Raw genomic sequence first — 22326 nt, 5'->3', positions numbered from 1 at the left:
CCATCCAGATAAAGGTAAAGGGTAAAGGGACCCCTGACCATTAGGTCCAGTTGTGACCGACTCTGGGATTGTGGCGCTCATCTCGCTTTATTGGCCAAGGGAGTCAGCGTACAGCTTCCGGAACATGTGGCCAGCATGACTAAGCTGCTTCTGGCGAACCAGAGCAGTGCATGGAAACGCCATTTAGCTTCCAACCAGAGTGGTACCTATTTATCTACTTGCACTTGACGTGCTTTTGAACTGCTAGGTTGGCAGGAACAGGGACCGAGCAACAGGAGCTCACCCCGTCGCGGGGATTCACACCGCCAACCTTCTGATCGGCAAGTCCTAGGCTCTGTGGTTTAACCCACAGCGCCACCCGCGTCCCATGGGTGGGGTATAAATAGTAAACCAACAACAACAACAACAATGCAAGTTGGTTACCGTCACTGCCACCTGTGGGAGTGCGTTCCATAGTTCATGTGTTGCAAAAATATTTTCTCTTATCTGCACCAAATATGTCAACATTCCTCCGAGATATTATTCGACTTCAAGTCCCATCAGCCCCAGACAACATGTCCAACGGTCATGAACGAAGGGAGTTGTAGTCAAATAACATCTGAGGGACACAGATTAGCAAGTTCTGCCCTATAGTTTTGAGAATGAAAAAAAAGAGGGGACACACAAGAGATTTTATGATTTTAGAAGCAATAAACAGATATTTTTTCTCCACCATTCATAATGCAAGGCTTTGGGATCAGCTGATAGCATGTAGTAAAATCAGATTTTGTTGTCAGGAGTTTATGTGACTAGAATTATTAGTATTTTCACCAGCAATTATTAAGGAATAAATTGTACCTAATAGGCTAGCAGCATTGTAATTCTGAAAGAGTCACTCTTACTTAATGAAGAGACACAAGGACTGCTTTCTTTAAGTAGCAAAATGTTTTGTTTGATTAAACGTTAATGAGATTTAGGCAAATAATGACCGCTAGTTGTTTATATTCAATTGACCGACTATTTCATTATTGCAAATTAGGATTCTGATGTCTGAAAAGTTTATGGCACATTGCATCTGATGAGATTGCCCACCAAAACAAAGTCACCACTGGAAGAATTGTGTATCTAAGGTTGCAGGTCTAACCACACTTTTATGTAATCATCTTCATCCAAGCACATTTATCAGGATTTAGTAGTAAATTTACATGGCATTTACTTCCATGTAAGCCTGCTTAGGTTATCACCCAATAGTTTTGAGAGGTCTATTGCATGCAGAATATTATGGAAAACTCCCACCCTGCTTTCTTGTTCTACAGCCAAACTCCACTCCTGAAGGTATATGGGAGGTATAGTCCTTGTTCTTGGTGCAAAATGCCTGGATTGAGGCCAATATGTTTTTGGACCAGGTCTGTGGTCCCTTATCCTATGGGCAAGTCCTTGGTCCTAATTTTCACATTTAAACAGCTTACACAATGTGACCTACTTATGAAGCATGAGGAAATAACTTGCACAAGTCACGATACAGAGGTTTCTGAGTTTGGAATGTACCCTGCTCACAAAGGTTGATAAGACTCTGTCCCCTCATCGTACATGACAGCATTCATGCAAAATGTCCACTTGCATAATCTTCCAAATGTGCAAGTCAAATGCAGCAGGTACTATAGCTCAATCGGTTTTCTGGATGTGCTTGTATAGAAGCTTGTGAAGTGGCTTGGATGTTCATTCAGAGAGTCGTCAGTGTACTCCACCATACTCTCGCCTTAACATTTTAGATGGGAGCAATATCAAGGCTAGCATGGGCCAAGCAATCTATATAACCAGAAGTATGATGACAGTGAGAGTTGTCTTATACTTAGGGAATGGGGGGGGGGGAATTCGGTTTGTATACCATCTTCACCTAATTTGCACTTCTCAAGGTAATACACAATCTGAAATGCAGCTCTCCTTAAATATCTGCATTTCTTCAGATTTTGCATTGCGGTTCTCTAACCGAAATGGTCAATACATTGTCGACGTCATCCAACCTCCCCCTCAAACTTTGTGCAAACAAGTTAGGATAAATGCTCAATAAATGGGTCATCTGGAAGCAAGCTAAGATACCTGAGTTTGATGGCATTCTACTGCAATTTGGGGAAAAAATATTTATGATAGGGTATACATTTCACTCACATTCTCTTTGTTTCATTTAATATGTGTATTAGTCAAACAAAGTTGTAGAGGACAAGCTTTGCCCTGTAACTATATTACTAGCTTCTGTCTTGTTTTATGACATAAAAATCTAACATCAAAGAATCCTGTCTGGGAAATGCCCAGACTCGCTGGCTTCAAAGAGCCAAAACTGGTTTTTTGGTGGGGTTTTTTGTGCACCGGAAATTCTTCTATGGTATTGTGCATGCCTACTTAGCAAATCCGTAGAAAGCTCCAGGCAGCATTTCAACCAGCTCACAGCACAACAGTAGGTCCCAATGAATTCAGTGCAGCTTCCTCTTGGGTAAGTGTGTATAGGATTTCAGCTGCAGTTTCCTTGTGAGCAGATGGTAAAAAAGCTTATGGTGGTTTTGTATGGCTAGTCTTCATTCAGCACCATTCCTTCAAAAGCAACAACATATCTTTGCTGCTTCCAGAAAACTGAATATTGGTAGGACACCAAAGCAGACTTTGTTATGTAGTTTGTAAGAAAACAGGTGAGAGAAACCTGTCTTTTGGCTTTAACACCAAGGAAAGCAGGATGTAATGCTCTTCCTACAAAAGAAATTCCTTACACATAGATGATTGCCTTGTTAGGAAGAAAACTAACCTCTTTTGTAAACTGAACATTCAGTTATGCGATTCCTCCACAATAGTAAAGGCTAGCACAAGTTTACATTCTTAGGTCCTGTTTTGTGAGGATAAAGCCTTGACCACACAATCTCTTACTGGCCTGATTCAAATTTTCCTCATTCTCACCCCTCACCCCCTGTTTCTGTGTTACACACATTCTCAGCAGAATCCTCTTCCCAAACCCAATGTGCCACATTTCAGCCTCCAAGAACATCAAGTAACCATCCTTATGCTTCAGCCAAGAATCTTTTAACTGTAAAGATATACAGCAGCCCGAAAAATAGTTATGTTTTCACTTTGAACAGATAGAACTGTGATAATATTGAAGAAATCATTGAAGGAGAAAGCAGTTTTAGAAGTAATAACATCCAAGAGCTGAAGCATTAGGTTAGAAAGAAGAAAAGAACTGTCTGCCTTAACATGTCAGAGAGCAGCTAATTTCAAAGTTGAGTTGTCAAAATTCTCCATGCTTACAGTTTGTCTACAAGTAGTAATTGGAGACAAAGTGAACCTTACTCTGATGGGAACAAATCTACCCCACATCTCCAAAATATGTCTCCTCTTAACAGATTTGCACCAAATGTCACAGAGAATAGGGTTTACTTCCAGTGGATTAAAATATAGAAGATGGTACATTTTCCTCAAAGTAAGGGAAGGGAAGGTTCCTCTAAATTTAAGGATGTGCAGTTTGTACAGAATGCCAAATATCAGTTCATCCAAATCTGCAAGAAGACATCTAGTGTCTCTCCCCTCCCCCAATAAAATAAATCCTGGAAGTATTTTCCCCACAAAAACATTAAATGACAAAATGGTTGTGACACTAAAAGGTGGCATTGAAATCAGGTGTTCCATTTGACTGGCAGGGCTACAGTTTCTCAAGAGTCATTTCTATGTCTCAAGTGAAATGGCTGCTGAGAAAAATCTATTCATGGTGGAACTAAAGTGGTCATGACAGCTTATCCTTAGTTTATCATTCACAGCTGGTGAACTAAATGAATTTATGCCAAGTAAGCTCTTACTTCTAACCAAGTAACAAAATAAGGAGATAATTGCAAAAGAAGCTTAAGCTTTTCACAGTTTGATGCAAACATATTAAATGGTGTGACTGACCTTATGTAATACCATAACTGAACTCATAAATGTCAGCAAACATATTCTTTAAAGCAATCAAATATCTGGGCAGCTACAAATTCCACAGCAAGAAAGCAAACAGTTCTTCTCTTGCTTGAACATCAGTGGTGAGTCTGGCTTACCAATGCTTGGATTCTAAAATAAATTTCTGGCACGTTTTATGAGCTTCAGTAGGAACTTGAGTGAAACCTCACCCTAACCACTGTAGCTTTGCATGTATGATAGGCTTGGGGTTGTTTTATTAGGAGTATAAATGCCACTAGATGGGACTGAATTTGGCTGAGAGAACATCAAAAAACTTTGATGACGATTGTCTGTCTCTCAACAGAACAACAGAACTTACTGAAAATCCACTTGTGATGGAAGGTAACTACATTTGAGCTTTAATGTTCCAATCTTAAATGTTTGTTTTGCCATAATATTAATGGAAAATTGACACGGCATTGTGCTTTGCAAGTTTAATATTTGGAACAGCAGTTGGACGCTAATTGAATAGGATGCTGAGTTGCTGAGTTATTTGTTGGTGCAGCTATTGTGTCAATAGCAAAGGCACAGGGAAATGAAAATTGCTAGCATGAACCAGACTATTGGGTCATTTAGCTCAAATTAACTGGATGTGCTAAGGAAACTCAAATGAAATAATGATGGCATTTGTTTCCCCCTTCTTTGAACGTGGAGGTTCTGTTTCTGGCTGTTGCAGCCAATTGTCTGATGGACAGGTGAACATACGGAAAGTTTAAGAAAATATGCAGATTGCTTCTGTTACATAATTAGGTTGTCATTATTCACATCCTTATCCCATTCTGTATGTATAGCTCAACATTTAGCAGTCATAATATTTTATATTGTTCTGATGGTTTTTTATATTATATTTTTAATGGGTGGTTTCCCATGTTATTACTGTGCAGATGGAAGGCATCCATCAGTGGAATGGGAAGGAATGCAATTTTGGGTTATTTCCCTTCCCCCAACAGCCCCTTCATGCTTTTCTCTAAATCTGCTCTAGAGTGTTAGGGAAATCCAACTTTATGGAGCAGATCTGGTAAGATTGGACGAGGGGGGGGGGGACACTTGCAAAACAGAAAACACAAAAAACCCCAAGCCTTTTCCCATTCCATCAGCAGAACAGCACCACTAGATTTCATCCTTTGCATATTTTATCAATGCCATCAACTGCTTTAGCACTTCTGCATTGAAAAAGGTCCATAATCATAATAATAGCAATAATAATTCAGGCTGTGTATCTGGCAAGAAGAAAAATTCTGTTAATGTGTCAGTTTGCTCATTTGTTGTATTCTGTTTCTGTAGGAAATCTGAGATCTAGGCAGCCTGTGAGAAGTGGGGGGTAGGAGTTGTTATGCTGTCCAGAGCAGCAGTAACAGCATAATAGCAATTAAATCTAAGATGACAGAGAAAAAGTGATGAGAGCCAAGGTGCTAAAATGAGCACAAAGACAACATATAGCACCCAGTATGGGGGAACCAGCTGTGCTGCCCTAAATCTGGTTATGTTTGTATAATCAGAGGCAATAGGCTGTGTTTCCATCTAGTACGGATACTTTTAAAGGAAATAAAATATTGTCTTCTAGTGAATGGAAGCCAAAGTTAGGTGGCATGGGAGACATCATCACTACAGTGTGACATTGAATCAGTACTATTAGAAGCTCAGCTCTAAGATCAGAATTTGCTAATGTCCTGCAGTGCATGGCAAATAAGAACTTTATATACTAAGCTGTGCATGTAAATCCATGATTAACCTGCAATGTCCCTTACATTGACATCGCGATTGATTTCATCAGCGCATTTCCAGACTCATGCAGAGCAGTTACACAAGAAAACTAATCGTTCTGTACAAAGGGTTGCAAACCTGACATTACACAGTATTAGTAGAAGAAGATCAAAGCTGGTTAAGCTTTGCACCTGAGGAGTGTGAAAATGTAAAACTCTGTCTCCTGCCATCTTTCCTTTTTTAAACAGCCCTTGAAATGCGCATGGAGCAGAGCAGCATATTGCATACATTTGTTCAAGGAATTTCTAAGAAACGATAGAAAACACACACACATAGGCGCAGAGCTATAGCTACATAACTTCTAGATGGAGTGTTCTAGCAGCTTAAACCATGACAAGGGTGAGGAACCTGAGGCCCCTCAGATGTTCTAGGACCAATAGTCAGGGATGATGGGAATTGTAGTCCAATAATCTCTGGAGGACCCTGAGTGGATGTGAAACATAGTTAAAATATGATGTATGCTGACATTAAATTGTACACTCTAGAGAAGAAGACTCCCCTTGGGAAGCTGTGATGCTTTTTATCTCTCAAAACAGTATAGTATTATGCACCTTCTTCTAAAAGTCAATGAATAACAGTATGTTCCTGAGGGAACAGTCTTAATGGTATGTTGCAGCAGAGGCAGCACCTTTAGGTGATATCTTATGGCATCTAAAAGATAATAAATTTATTACGGCATAATCTTTTGTGGGCACCTTAATCAGAAGCATGATGTAGTCCTCTAAGGAAGCAGACAGTGCACTTCAGTGTTGTTTAATTACTTCTGTCGCTAAACTTGGATGGATTATACAAAGCCTCAAAACTTTGTTAAAAAATATGTTAACACTAAGCTCCACAAAAATTCATAAACAAAAGGTAATAAGTGTCGTATATAATAAATTCCTTGTGGAAAAACTATATAAAAGATAATGAAATCCATTTTAATCTTCTGGAGCAACCTTTCAGTGCAAGAAAAGAGAGCATTCTCTTTCATTTGTCAACACCTCAGTTTTTGTTTGTTGATTCAAATGACAATTTTGAAAAATGCTAATAGCCACATGTAGAGAAAGGGGGTGGGGAGGAGACAGATGGACAGACAGGTGTGTTTGTTTGTGTGTGTGTTTGTCACAGCAAAAGCATAGAATGGAACCTTGTGTTCCTTCAAAGAAGCATTTGGGTTCCATTATATGCTTTAGCTTAATTGATTCAAGATGTACCTTGTGGTGCTCAGAATACACCCCCCCCCCCCCCAGGAATAATTGTATGGATTACAATAGGATGTGGTAATCAGAAAAAGGGACTTTTTTCATTAAGGATAATAACATGTCTATTCCTTGCAGTTTGAAAATGATTAAAAGAGACATATGAAACTAACGCAGAAACAAAAATGTGTGCATATTTATTGCTTTCCTTAGCCTTCTTCACATCTTCAAAAGCGTGGCTTGTCAATGTGTCACAGTGAATGGGTTTGTGGCAGCTCTCCTCCCTCTCTTCCCCACACAATGTTTTGGTCGGACCTGGATACACAAAGATGGTGCTCATATATACTCATATGTTATGCAGGGTCTGTACATGTGCCTGGTTATGAAGGCATGAAAAAACATTTTTCTGGAAAGATTATTGCAGGGGGTGGGGCTGGTTCCGATTTTTAATTTGCTGCAGACTAAGTACAACATCCTAATAAAAACTGGTATGTTAATCACATTCAACTCAGAAAATTTAATTAACCACCACTGTCTTGTTGCTGATGTGCTTCTCAGGTTCACATCAGAGCTAAACAAAACTATGGCACACTCATTGGGTTGGACTCAGAAGTTCCTTGCATAAGAAGACAGATATGTTTATTTTTCCTGAAGTTCCCCTAACCCTCAGAATCCGTGTTCAGAGAATATTAGAGCCCCATACTATTTATGGAGCAGTGGAGGAGATATTGGAAGCCCCATATCACTCATGGTGCTGCTAAGTTGGGGGGGGGGGTTTAAAAATTATTTTAAATATTCATTAATCGGTCCCATCATTATTTGTTTTCCTGCAGTCCTTGAGGTGAAAAATGTAGACCTAAACTGTGCTCAGAACTGCAACAACCATCACACACAGTTTTTTAGTTCTAATAAACTAATTGTGAGAAGAGGCCAGCTGTTTGGGTTCTATGTGCATTTCCAAAACCGAGAATGGGATGATGACAGGGACAAGATCACATTCACGGTGGCAACAGGTAATTCTTTTATATGATAACAAACGTGCTCCATAAAGTCACTAGAGGTCTTATGTTAAAAGCTTTAGTGTTTAGGGAGAACTTCTGTTTACTGTATTCCTAATGGTTAAGTATCACCGATTTAGAGCTTTTGTTACAATCAGGTGGTATGTCAATTTTGTTAAATAAAATGTATCATACAGGATTGATGATCTTTGAGCTACTTCATACCTATTTTCTCTGCATTAGCTGATGTTGGCACTGTTATGACAAAGAGTCGTATTCATAGAGGTCTGCAGAGCTTTTTCTGTCAAAGGAGAACACTGAATGAACATGAAAAAAAAATCATTTTCATGGAACTATTCATAGAATTCCCTTAATACACTTCGCCAACAGTAGATGGATCACACAGATAGATAACCTTTCTGAATATTTCAGTAAGCCAAAAACAACCTGTGTGTTGACTTGTGCAGCTTTAGCCGATGCTTGTCTACTCAAAGTAAGTTTCTGTGATTTTAGACAAGGTTACTCCCAAGTAAATAGGCATAGGATTGTTACTGCATTGAATGTATGGGGTGAAATTGCAAAAAACAAAAACAAAAGCCAAACCAAACCAAACTAAACCACCCAAAATATATATTTATAAAATTGCATGCAGTTATTAGAAAAAATGAAAAGAACAGACCCCACTTACTTTCAGAATTTAGTAAAAAGAGATCCATACATATTGTATCATGTTCATTCTTTGATCTTCAGAGGACCTTAATGCTAAAGATACAAATCTTTGCTCATCTTTGGAAGCCAGCCATTATCTTCATTCATTCTCCTATGGTTCTTTGAAGTTCAGCATCGTATTAATCTCACAAATCCTATATGAAGTTTTGCATCTTTATTCTTTCACCAACAGTTGTAAATAAGTTTAGGCAAAACAGTTCTTGCTTTCACTTCCTTTTTGAACAACTTTCTTGAACAGGTCCGAAACCCTGCGAATCTCTTGGAACAAAGAGCACCTTTCCTTTAGGGAAATGTCCAAATCAAAGCCACTGGAATGCTTGCTACAAACTCCATAATGAACAAAGCCTCCATGTCAGTCTGTTCCCTCCCGCCAGTGCCTGTATTGGCTGCTACACTCTGAATATGTGTCTGGTGTCATGTGAACACTCAAGCACCCAACATCTGGGAGACTTTTATGTTCTCTTCAACCCTTGGTGTTCCGGTAAGAATCAATAAGAAACTCCTTGTTTGGGTAGTCTTGCTAAGCAAGTGCCTGCAGACACAGACAATTTGTGAGAATGTGTATTTCTGTAGTAGTAGTAGTGGTGAGGACAGACTTTTGAGTTGAGTCAGGAAACATATATATATAAGCAGATATTAGGCATGGGAGTACGTGGGATGTTAACACATCACATGCTTGTATACAGAAACAAATATACTGTATTAGCACACTCAAGGTAGTATCATACGATTAATGAAACTCTGGAAATGGTATTAGACCTTTTTGTATTTAATTTTAATTTTTTTTCCATTTTTCCCCCAATTTGAAATAAACATTTTACAAACTTATTAACATCCAATGACTTCCCTTCTTCTCTTTCCATGGTTCGTTTTAAATATCTTCCATTCCTGCATATTTTACTCTAACCATTCAAGTCAGTTTTCCATTTTTACACCATTCAAACATTAATTACACTGTTGAATTCATCTTAATGCCACCAGCGCTTTCAGTTGTGTACAATTATCTTTCATATACTGTATTCAATAAACATTTTCCACTCTTCTTTAAATATATGTCCTTCTTGCTCTCTTATTCTATGTGCTAGACCTGCAAGTTCTGCATATTCTAACATCTTAAGCTGCCAGTCCTCTTTGTCTGGGACCTCGCTCATTTTTCATTTTTGGGCTAACAAAACATGGGCCTGGTATTAGACATATTTTTACCGAACCATTCCTTAAACTGTAGCTATTGAAAGCAGTACTGCAAAGCAGCCATTTTGTTTATCCATTATTTGATGGATTCATTTGCAGCATGTAGATCCAAATTGGTTTGCCATATTTAAAGCATGCTTGATATTAGAGGCCTGTCCCAAATGTATGATAATAAGGGGTCATTTACATATGCAACAAAATGATCTCATCACAGCTGAATGCATGAACTGCCTGTACTGGGGAAAATATAAATCTCATGCCTGGTATGTCAGAGCTGGTGTAAATTTTATGAAAATTCTGCCCTTGATATTGGAACTTGTTCAGAGACCTTGTCTATATTGTTTTCTCAGATGACCCTGTCTATTTAGACAACCAAGCTCACAGAGAAGAGTATGTCCTGAATGAGCATGGGATTGTATTCCAGGGGCTTCCCAAACACGTAACTTCTCATCCATGGTATTTTGGACAGGTAAATGCAAGATTATGGCTCTTGAATGTATTATGAGTTTCACCTTAGTCTTTAGATTAGATTAATTATACTCTTGGACACAAATTGTCTATGGAAAAAGAGACGTACATAAAGTGCTTTCTATCCAATGGCTGTAGCCAGTGTTGCATATTTAAAAGTAAAATTCCCACACACTCTTTCATGGCAGTAAGCCCCGCTGAATCAGTAGGAGTTACTTCCATATAGTTACTTCCATGTACACACAGTTTCACAAATGGAGGGTGTGTTCATTGACTTAGTCCAAGCCTGTGAGTTAGTCCTTTGTCTGCAAGCCTCCGTGGAAGATAAATAAGAATATTGCCCAGGCGGCAGCTATCCCGGTCTCCAAATACACAGGTGTTTTTAAAACAGGTAGAAGCATACATTTTTGTACCCTTAAGTTTATATAACTTGGGGCCGAATTGCAAGTGAAATCCATTGAAATTAGCTCTAAAACACACGTCGCCCAACCCTGTGCATGTTTACTCAGAAGTAAGTCCCACGGTGTTTGATGGGGTTTGGTCTCGAGTAAAGTGTTTAGGGTTGTGGCTTCAATTTTGTGAAATTAGTGGAGTATCTTTCCTAGTAAGTGTTTTGCCTTATTGTACATTCATCCTTGTGTGTCTTATTGTATATTAATCTAATGGACAAGCCTCCCCAGATAGGAAAAAAGCCACAATAAACTTGATAAACCTTATGTCTCTTTCTTACTAAAGGATAGCCTTTAGTAATGTGGTGTCCTGAGTGAGGACAAAATTTGGCTGCAAATGTTTCTTATTTTCACAATCATTCCTTTTGGTACAATTGCTTTTTAATGGATATTCTCAGTAGGTACCCATATAAATATAGGTTTAAGATGATGATAATGATGATGATGATGATAATAATAATAATAATAATAATAATAATAATAATGTTGTGCCCCCTTGCCTCAGCACCCTGTGGGGGAGAACTGCCTGAACTGCCCTAAATCAATTGCTGCTTCATTATTTCCTTAAAATGAAATAATAACCTTCACTGAAGCTTTGCAGCATATACATTCATTTACATTTTAATCATTATTTGCCGAACCAGTTCAGTTAGAAGTTTCATGGGGGGGCGGGTGGAATTTATTGGTTGTTAGCTCTAATGCAAAGCCATCCTGTTCAAATTTCAAAAATGGCACTAACTCAACAAAGACACCCCTTTGACTTGAAAAGCAAAGTGAGAAGCAGTTATTTCTACTTATATTTAGCTAATCTACATTTCTTAGTGTCAGCTGCATTTATTGATTGATGGATTGATTGATTGATTGTTGCCTCACATTTGCAGTTCTACAGATTCCTGGCAGTCCAGTAGTTGTCCTCTGCTATAACAGGGAAATTTTTGTTCTGAATATTTGTGTCACAAATGGCTTCAAAATGAGTGCTCATATTTTGTGTGTTTAGTTCCAAGATGGCATTCTGGATATCTGTCTGAAAATTCTGGACACAAGTACAAACTTCCTTCGTGATCCTGGCATGGATTATTCCTGTCGCAATGATCCCGTGTACATCAGCAGGGTGTTGAACAGTATGGTAAAGTTTGAGTACAGGACATTTAATTGACTCTTGTGGATATGTTGGCCTATAACCACTCTTGGCATTGGTTTGCCTCTGTCTCTCCAGTCATTACTAGCTGCTGGCTCATCACAAATCTGTCAGCAGGCACAACCCCAGAGAAATTCCTAGGAAATGTGTGTTTGGCTTATGTAAATTGCAAAATTGCCCACTGATAGTCAGCTTTGCAAACGCGACTGTGCCTGTCTTTGTTAACGTGGGGGAAATGGTTGTTACGATGATTGGAGAACAGTAGTACATCTCTTAAATGACAGCTCCGTGGCCCCGATAAATATCTCTTAAATCCCTGGCAGCAATAAGAACTGCAACAAACATTTATATATAAATATATATGAAAAATCACCCACCACCATCACCTTTAATAAGAAGCAGATGAATTTCTATTCCTAATAGTTTTCTGCTATGTTTCAGAAACCCATCTGACTTCTCCTAGACACTAGGCATTTGGTGTTGTTGGTTCCATGCTGTGGAATGCTGTTCCAAAAGAGATTTGGCAGAGATCCTTGCTGGCAATTTTCTAATATCTCTCAAAGTTCTTTTTATGCTACCTGGCCTATTCAGTTGTTTAGTTGCCGCCCAAGATGGGCCAGTCATTTTTATGATTGTTTTGCATTGCTTTTATCATATCTTAGTTTTACACCTGTATGTATCTTTATGCACTCCATTGATATTTTATATGAGTGGGTACTGGATGGTAGGATTAGAATCCAAGAGATGAAAGTGATGAAATAATATAAAATCTCACCCTACAAAGGGAGGTTTCAGGATGGGGGAGGGAAGAGAGAGAAGAATATGGCCTGCAATTCATGTACCCTGTGCTTCAGTATTGCTAAATGCATGGACATATTAGTGACTGGATGAGGACCATTGGGAGCTCTATGGAAATATTTCTGAGCATTCTATGAATAGAATATAATAGCAATATTTTTTTAAAAAGAAAATTGCTATTTATTTTTAATTTCCCTGGAGTTTTGTCTAAACAGCTCTTAGTCAAATTTAATTTCTTCACACAAACACACATAAAAAGTCATGTGCATGCAGATGATGTATTACATACCAGGGTAATGTATAGTGAATTTTAAATTCACTTACTGTGGAGTGGGGGAAAATCAGAGCACCATGTGCCATTGCCCACCGTAAAGGGACCACCATTACTTGTTCTGATACTTCAGGCTGACTATAGCAACTGAATGTCATCCAAACTCTGTTTTCTCTTTGTCTCACCCCCCCCTTTAAAAAAAAGCCTGTACAATTTCAACTGGGATTTGCTTATTTTAATCTTGTAAAACAACATGTAGATGACTGATTCTCTGTAAATATTTATATAAATGTCCATCTTCTCATGGCCAAAAGCAGAGAGCAATGGCCTCTGAAAAACGGTATGACTGCTGTATAGTATAATAAGAACTGAGCAGGTGAATTTGTGCTTTAAACTATTGCATTTACATGCATCTCTCCCAGGTCAAGATTAATTGTTTCAGGTATATGTTAGTCACATACTGTTGCCTTTTATGATAGGGATGATCATTGTGCATGAAGTGATGTATGTTGATTCCGTGGAATGTTCAAGATGGGTATGGCAAGGATATTACTCTTGAGCACTGAGCACCAGCACCTTTCTTCTTTTCAGATCTGTTGCCATAAGAAGAAAAGCATTCTGAAACTTCCACCCAGTAATAACTACTTGCAGGGACACAATCCTTTAATGTGGAATGGAAGTGTCCCTATCCTCCGCCAGTGGTTTCAGAGCAAGTGCAAGCCTGTCAAATATGGGTACTGCGGGACTTTTGCTTCGGTCATGTGTACAGGTAGGGGGCATGAATGGTCCTAACAGAAAAATGCTTTCTCAGGTGCAGATGGCAACTTCTAAATTCAACAAAAATTTAAATGGCGTCTGTTTGGTGTGGTAGGATGACACCCAGTAATCTCAGATAAAGAACTATCCCCCCTAAAAAAGAATGCTAGTTATTAAAAATGTACAGAGTAGAAAGGCTGAAATTCTACTATTTCTACATAGCTCATGTCAGGTGGTAGAGCATGAGATTCTTAGTCTCCGGGTTGTGGGTTCAAGCCCCACATTGGGCAAAAGATTCTTGAATTGCAGAGGGCTGGAGTAGATGAACCTTGTGGTCCTTTCCAACTCAACTATTCAATCATTCTACTATTTCTACCCATACATGAACATTTAGTAAAGAACAAAAAACCAAGTCAGAGAGTATAGCAACATTATAAGGAGGAAAGGAAGTATAATAACAAAAGACATTTTGGAATTCAGGAGGGTAGTCTTCTCAAGGAATGGTGTGAGACTGAATTGTCCTAGTATTTGGTATGCAGTGCTCCCCATCATGCCCAGGAACATAGGAAGTGCTGTCTGTCAAGTCAGATCACTGGTCCAGCTGGCTCAGTATTGTTGTTGACATGAACTGATAGCAGGTCTCCTGCATTTCAAACAGTCAGTCAGTCAAATTTATTGCTTATAGCCAAAGGCTGCTGCAATGTATACAATATCATTCAATAGAATATATACTAATTTGATTCAAAAACTTAAAAACATTTATATTGTCAAAACATGACCTAATCTGCACAAAGCTATAGAAACTCCTTAATATACAAATTGAAACATTAGACAATAAAATTTATAAGCTAAAATCACATAAAATAGACAATTATGTACAAAGTTTAGTGAGAAAAATACAGCTTGGTGTAGATGGGGTCAAATAAATTTATCTCCTTTACAGTTGATAGCTATCTCGGCTATATATTTCTTTTCTAATTTTCCTGGCGGCAGTTGCAAAAAGTGCTACACGCCAGGTTACATACTTATCAATGTCTGCAAGGAGATATAGAATCATGTCAGGAGGATTCTGGCCAGGGGACCTTATCATTATAGGTGTCAAAAACCGTTCTCTTGCTTCAGTATATAAGGGGCAGCGTAAGATATAATGCGTAAGGTCCTCTAATTCAGGGACACTTCAAACAGGGCTTTCCCCCTACACTTCTCTGGAGATGTCAAGGATCAAATAGTTTTACATAAAAAGTATGTGCTCTACCACTGAGCTGTGGCTTTCCCTAAGCACAAGCGTGCTTGAAACACCATGGCTATTTCTGAGCAGAACATTAGTGTGCAGATTCCATGGGCTCCCAAAATGTACTGACTTTAGCATGATAACTGCATGTTCAAAGCTTCTCTCTAAAGCAGGGAATCAGGAATAGCCCAATTTGCAGTAGTTAAATTAACCTCATTAGATTGCAAATTTTGGTACCTTTAAAGGCCACAGGTTACTGGCCACTAGGGTACTCCTGGCATTGGGTTTGGATGAATCCTGAGACAAAGCAGAATGCCTTGGAGTTATTTTGAGCTTCTCAATGGCAAAGTAGGTTATCTGCTGAAAGCAAAAGGAATGCTTTTTAGCGTTCCATAGCCAGTGGGGGATGATAGAAAAAGTGAATGCAAAGACCAGGAAGAACTTCATTTATTTACTAGCTGCATTTGAAAACTTTTACAGGAAATATTCAAATAATATAAAAAGGCTGTGAACATTAGATTTACATTAAACAGGCTAAAGATGAATGAATTGTTGAAGCAACTGGGAAATTAACTGTAAGATGTGCTGAATATTATTGGCCATTTGTATACTAGATAAAAGTAGACAGTAAAAAAATGTCTGCCATATACAGAAATGTCTGGGGTTACAGAAACACATTGCCAAAGCTGCAATAGTCTATTTCCTGCCCTGATGTTATAAAACCATCTGTGCTGCTGACATATGCTGCTGGTTAGATTGTCAAGTAAATATACAGAAATCAGGGTGAAGCGAATTCTTACTACAAAAGCCTTAGAATCCATTTACAAATATGTCACTGGGTCATATCATTTCCTAACACATTGGCTGTTCATAATAGAAGTAACATAGTAATCTGAGACTGTGTGCAACCCATACATTTAAAACACATTACTTTCACTGAAACATCCTGAGAATTTTAGTTTGTTAAGGATGCTAGGTACTGTAGCTCTGTGAAAGATAAACTACTGTTTCCGGGATTCTTTGAGGGAAGCAATGTGATTTCAATGTATGATGCATAAGCAGATTAAAGATAAATAGTTCTCCACAAACAGGACTGAAGCCAAGATGGGCCAATGAGAAGTAAGAAGAAGGTATCTGCATGATATGAAGTAGTACAAACTTTAAAAACAAAGGGAGCAAAAATAACTCAATGGCCATGCTCAGTGACGTTGAACAGTCATAGGAAGTTGAGTATCAGTTAGAAAAGAAAACCAGAAAATTGAGAAGGAAACAACTGAATTATCCTGCTTGAGCCCTTATTAGGTTAGCCAATATTGTGTCATTCAGGAACTCATTGACCATGAGGTATGACAATGATGGGACACCACATTGTGATGACACCTCCTTGGCTACCCTTGGCTTACAACATCCTGGAAGAGGGCAGACTGGCTGGATCGCTGAACAGGAGCAAACCTGTTAGTGGCTGAGCCTGTGTTGCAGTGGTATATATGTGTTAAAAGAGTCATACTCTTCCAACTATAGATACACTTGACTAGGCTTTCCTTGGAAATAACACATGCAGTTTGATAAGCAGGTGGTTTGTTGCCTGAACTTATGGGCTTTGTTGCAAATAGTTACATGGTTTTTGCTGAGTTAGGAAGGCAAGTTTTCTATCTCAGTGTGTGTGTGTGCAGAACATATAATATCAGTGTTTGGGTATTTCATCTGTTTACAGTTATGAGATGTTTGGGAATCCCAAGCCGAGTCGTCACAGGCTTCTATTGCGCTTTGAATGCTGTTGATCCTCTCACCGTCCAGGAGGTTTATGACTATACAGGCAAAACTTTAAGTGGCAAAGAACACATCTGGTAAGTGAGCAACAACAGAGTTGTTGAAGAATAAAATCAGAGAATTGGAGAAGCTTCAGCATGAGAGTGACCAAGGATTCACAAGTATGGCTAATGATAACTGCACTTATGATGATGTCCACTATATCAGCTACAGTCTCCATTGTAAAATAATAAAAACATTCATTTTCTTTAAAAGTAGTTACTTTCTTGGAGCCCTAAAGTCAAATTAAAATTCTAAATAAATAAATGTAAATCCAAAAGCATTTTCTAAATGATACTCAATCTTTGTACTGGCATTCCATACAACATGGGATCTTTTATCCTAAATCATTACTGAATGATCAGGTTTCTTCAGAATTAGCTTTGTATTTCGACACAGGAAGTGTCTGAATTTCTGTATTCTACAGGGTACATCATTGCTGGAATGAATCTTGGATGGCCCGAAAAGACATAAACCAAGCTATGAGTGACTGGCAATATCTGGATCCGACACCTATAGAAACTAGTAAAGGTAAATGAAGCCTCTTTCACAGGGCTTTTTTTCATCCCAAACTCACCAGAACTCAGTTTTGGCACCTCTCAGGTGGGCTCCATTGCCATTATAAGAGAACAAGGGAGGCATTTATGGTGAGTTCTGGCACCTCTTTTTCTAGAAAAAGAGCACTGCTCTTTCCCAATCTAGAGATAATCATGTGTAAGAAGGCATTGCAAATTATTAGTAACCCGCAAATAATAACTGATGGACAAAGAGAAGAGAGCTGGATATTATCTCCTTTAGTATGGCAGATTGTAATATGCCTCTTCCTCTAAACTCTGAAGTGCTGGTGAGGCTGCATTAGTAGGCTGCATTAGTAGGCCCCAGTCCACATGGAAGGTGTCCAACCTGTACCATATGGTCTGGAACTCAGCAGCATGGGAAGGGTTAGTGCTTCAGTGGCTTCCATGCTGTCAGCCAGCATAATATGAGTATTAGTCCCACAAATTGAATTTGTCTCATACCAACAGCAAAAACAGGAGATTTAGCAAAGCAGTCATATATGGCTGGTGTTAAGCTTGGCAGGTAATAAGTTGCACGACTACGTTAGACTGCAAACATGATAGCCATTTCCCAGTATGGATAACCAGTATGGTGTCCCTCAGATGTTGCGGATGCTGGCTGGAGCTGATGGGAGTTGGAATCCACCAATATATGGAGAGTACCATTTTGGTTATTCATGCCTACAAACTTTCATAGGAGGTTCTTTCTTTCTTTCTTTCTTTCTTTCTTTCTTTCTTTCTTTCTTTCTTTCTTTCTTCTTTCTTTGGATGAAGCTGGATTCTCAGGGGTTGCCAGCTGTATTGTTAAATACGGATTCTTAATGTTTAGGATAGTGATCAATCAGACTACCATTGAACATGTTTGTCTTTGTTTACCTTAGGATCAGTGTGCAGTGGCCCTATCTGGGTCAAAAGCATCAGAGATGGAGATGTGGATACTGATTCTGATGGCCCTCGTGTATTTTGTATGCTAAATGCAAGGAGTACAGCCTGGGTTTCTCAAGGTAGAGGCAAGAAGACAAAACTGCACTGTGATATCTCGCCTTGTGGGCAATGCATCAGCACAAAGAGTGTTGGTGGAGATTTGCGTGAGGATGTCACTGATGCTTACAAGCATGAATTAGGTAATGACCAATTTTAATGAGAATAACTGAAGTTTAACATGTTGATATAGTAAAGTGAAAAGTGATCATTGGAGATATGTTATTTGCCCCCAACCAGGTTCTCTGCAAGAGAAAAAAGCCTTCTATAAAGCTTGCAGAAAAATCAATTCTCAATACCTCAATGCTCCCAATTCTGAAATCGACAAAGATATAGCATCCCAGAGAAACAAAACTTTGAAAGACACTGGGGTGACAATGAAATTTAAGATGGCTAATTGTCCCCTTTATGGTCAAGATGTTCAAATAAAGTGGATGCTTGAAAACTTGTCGAATGAGGCTAAAGACAGGAAATTCAACCTTTGTGCTCAGGGAATGATATATAATGGCTGTTCACTGGATCCAGTCTGGAAAGACTGTGTGCATGTTACACTTGGCCCCAAAGAAGGTAAGTCTTAACTATTTATTTATTTATTTAATTTATTTATATATACTGTCTTAATGCAGCATATTAAAATAAAAATATATTATAAAGCCCAGGGACAATTAAAAAATCTTCATCTGACACTCAACGTTTTGGTGTACAACAGGCATGTTTTGGGACTACAACTCCCATCATCCCTAGCTAACAGGACCAGTGGTCAGGGATGATGGGAATTGTAGTCCCAAAAACATCTAGCGGGCCAAGTTTGGCCATGCCTGGTGTACAGCAACCCCCTGCTGCCTCAGTTTAATTAGCCAAAAGCCTGGAAGAAGACACATGTTTTTGCCTGGTACAAAAAGATATGGTATGAAGGTGCCAGGCAGTCCTTCCTGGGGAAAGATTTCCACAAGCATTCCATGAACACGATGCTACAATCAAGCAGCCTCTTACCTATCTCGTATCAGATGGTAGGAGTACCTGGAAAGACACATTGAGATTTTTGTAATGCAGCACCCAAATGTATGTTTGGAGAGCAAATGAGGATTCAAATTTAGATAATTTGAAATCATGCATTTGGACCCGTCTTCTGTCATTTGGTGACATTTACTGAGAGCTATTAATCTGAAATATAAAGTGAAAAAGAGCATTGCACTCCCACAAATTAGCTGTACATTCTGGTAATATAGATTTCACTTGGAAAACATGAACATGCAAAAACTGCTTTGGAATTGCATGTAAAACACTCTCAAGTTTTCTCTATGTTTCAACAAATAGCTGTATCAGATCTAGAGAATGTTCACCATCTAACGCTCGGATCCTATAATCATTACTTGTAAAGAAATCCTACTAATTTATAGAATTTACATTTAGGCAACTCTGCTTAGGCTGCAATTTATGACAGAGTCATCCATCCTTTATACAGCAGGCAGCAGAACCACTTGTTCTACATTATTGACAATCATTTAATAATCTATCACTTGAACATTTAGATTTGGTTCCGTAAGCGATAACATGTTTCACAAAATAACCTTCCTCAAACTGGTGCTCTCTAAAGTACGATTCCCATAAGCCCCATCTAGCATGTCTTGGATGACAGTAATTGTTTTCAGAAACATCTGGAAGACATCAGGTTGCAGAAAGCTCAAATGATTTGACTTTTATGTTATTGTTTATGTTTCTCTTGTCACAATTTCCCTCAAAATGACTCACTGATGAGACTCAAGCCAACCCTTAGAATGGAGAGGAATTCTTGAAATTCTCTAGAATGGAAATTCTGACTCTAAAAAGTATGTTCAATACATTTTGCCTTACAGTGAAGACGATTAAGATAGAGATACCCTATGAAAGTTATGGGTCACACCTTTGTGATTATAATATTATGAGGCTAGCAGCTGTCTCAATGCCAGAGCCTAAGGGAGAAATCATGATGGTGGAGAGAGATATCCTGATTGACAGCCTTCCCATTGAGATAAAGGTAAAGACCATTTGACCCTTACAGTGAACAAGCAATGGCAGTCTCAGACAATTCGGCAAGAGGATAACTGAAGTCATGAGGATAACTGAAGTCAATATCTGTTTACCTTGGAGGAGAGAGCATAAAATATATATAATATTTTTGTGGCATTTGCTTATTTTTAATTTGTAATGTCTTCATGGTGCTAAATAGTTCATATTTCAATATTGTATGAACTGCTCAGAAGTCTATTGACTGAGGGGGAAGGGTCAGCAAATGGTCTAAATTACACACACACACACACACACACACACACAAGAAAATCATACCAAACAGCAGATCTGCCATTCCACATCTTATCCCTATACTGTTGGATCCCCTTCATCTGTGTGTGAAGCTCCAAATCTTTCGTGTGTGTGTACACAAACCCAAACCCACAGAGAACAGTAGTGGCTCATGTGGTGTGGCAGAACCATGAAATTGCCCTTCTCTTGCCAGTATCGCTACACCTTACCTGAATGGGGATGGGACAGGGCAGAAGCCATGCAATGAACCAGCAAGAGCACCAATTCACGCAACCTATCTTCACTCTGTACCAGCACTATCAAGGTAGCTCTACCTCACAACACTGGCTGCTTACCCGCCATACACCTCCCTTTAGCTGGAGAGGGTGGAATCCAATTCTCTTTCCTAAGATGCCTTTTCCATTCTAAACATGCAAGATATATCACTACATCAAGATGCCCTTTCCTAACACTTATCTCCTGCAAAAACTCACCAGTTGACCATTAAGGATGATTACCCAGTAATATACCTAATGGTCAGAATTAGCAATATAGTAATTAGTATAACAATGTAAAAACAAGTTAAAAAAAATAAAAAATAGTCTAGTAGCACCTTATAGACCAACTAAGTAAAAGGTCTACTAGACAATTTTTTATTTTTTTAATAATTTTAAAATTTATTTCGACTGCATCAGACCAACATGGCTACCTACCTGAATGTAAAAACAAGTGCTCATTTTTTCCAAATAGGTTTTAAACTATCCGAAATTGAATGCACCATCTTCAGCTGAAGTCACCTTCTCTAATCCTCTCAAAGAAGATCTCAAGAACTGTGTGCTGCACTTGGAGGGTTATGGACTGTTTGGTGAGCCGATCGCTACTGAGTAAGTTAAGCCACAGTTTTGGTTTGCATCTACCTTGAGGTTATCTGTGGTTCCTGTTTCCACCTTCACTCTTGCTGTCAGCTATGAAGTTCCACACTGTAGCTTTAATGACAATGTTCACTGAGCTTGCGTGCATCCCATGCATTTAAAGCACATGATTTCCCCCAAGGAATTCTGGGAATTGTAGTTCACCCCTCAAAGGGCTACAGTTCGTAGCACCTTTAACACACTATGATTCTCAGAATTGCTTGGGGGGGGGGTCATGTGCTTTAAATGTAGTGTGTAATGTCGTTTGTGACATCCTGTAGTCAAAGAGGTCAACTCATTAATCAACCAAAGGTGGTTTGCCTAAATCATTGCATGTACAAATATCATCACATGCACCCTCTCTCCTTTATCTCTTCTGCAGACTGGGAACACTGGCTGCTAATCACAAGGCACAAACGTGTGTTGAGTTTACTCCATATAGGAATGGCAAACACTGTTTCATTGCCAATATCAGCTGCAACAAGTTCTGTAACTGCAAAGGATATGCCAACGTAGACATGGGGAATCCCCCACCAACCTCTGGAGAAGGAGGAGCATAAGTAATATAAGAGGGAAAACACTGAATCTGTAAATAATAAAGATATGTTTTGTAGTTCTATCATAAGGAGTTGGATAATCTCAAGGTGTATGGTTTGTATCTTATATGTATCTCACAGAACAAAATAACTTTTTAGGCTACCCTAAATGTCAAAGGCCACTTTACAAAACTCTACTGACCATTCCAGAAATGTGTTTTGACAATTGCTGGATCATTATTTGTTCAAATACAATTTGCAAATTTTCCTGAGAATACTGAGATATTTCCACATTTTGGAACTGACTTGTAATATATAAAATTA

The 22326-nt window shown here is 38.7% G+C and overlaps 1 protein-coding gene across 1 annotated transcript; it reads left to right on the top strand.

The window, feature by feature from the left end:
• Positions 1–4263: 4263 nt before the first annotated feature.
• LOC308481854 (protein-glutamine gamma-glutamyltransferase 5-like) lies at positions 4264–22085 on the top strand. Its single transcript, XM_081014557.1, has 13 exons — positions 4264–4296; positions 7733–7912; positions 8865–9107; positions 10168–10286; positions 11732–11860; positions 13533–13710; positions 16643–16775; positions 17165–17268; positions 18176–18418; positions 18516–18842; positions 20132–20292; positions 21306–21439; positions 21849–22085. Exons 1-13 carry the CDS (start codon positions 4290–4292, stop codon positions 22024–22026), a joined length of 2136 nt encoding a protein of 711 aa, XP_080870683.1. The 5' UTR covers positions 4264–4289; the 3' UTR covers positions 22027–22085.
• The last annotated feature ends 241 nt before the right edge of the window (positions 22086–22326 follow it).

This window comes from Podarcis pityusensis (genome assembly GCF_964106645.2).
Source record: "Podarcis pityusensis genome assembly, chromosome: 7".
In the NCBI taxonomy this organism is placed as follows: Eukaryota; Metazoa; Chordata; class Lepidosauria; order Squamata; family Lacertidae; genus Podarcis; species Podarcis pityusensis.
This window is presented reverse-complemented; position numbering and strand designations above follow the sequence as displayed.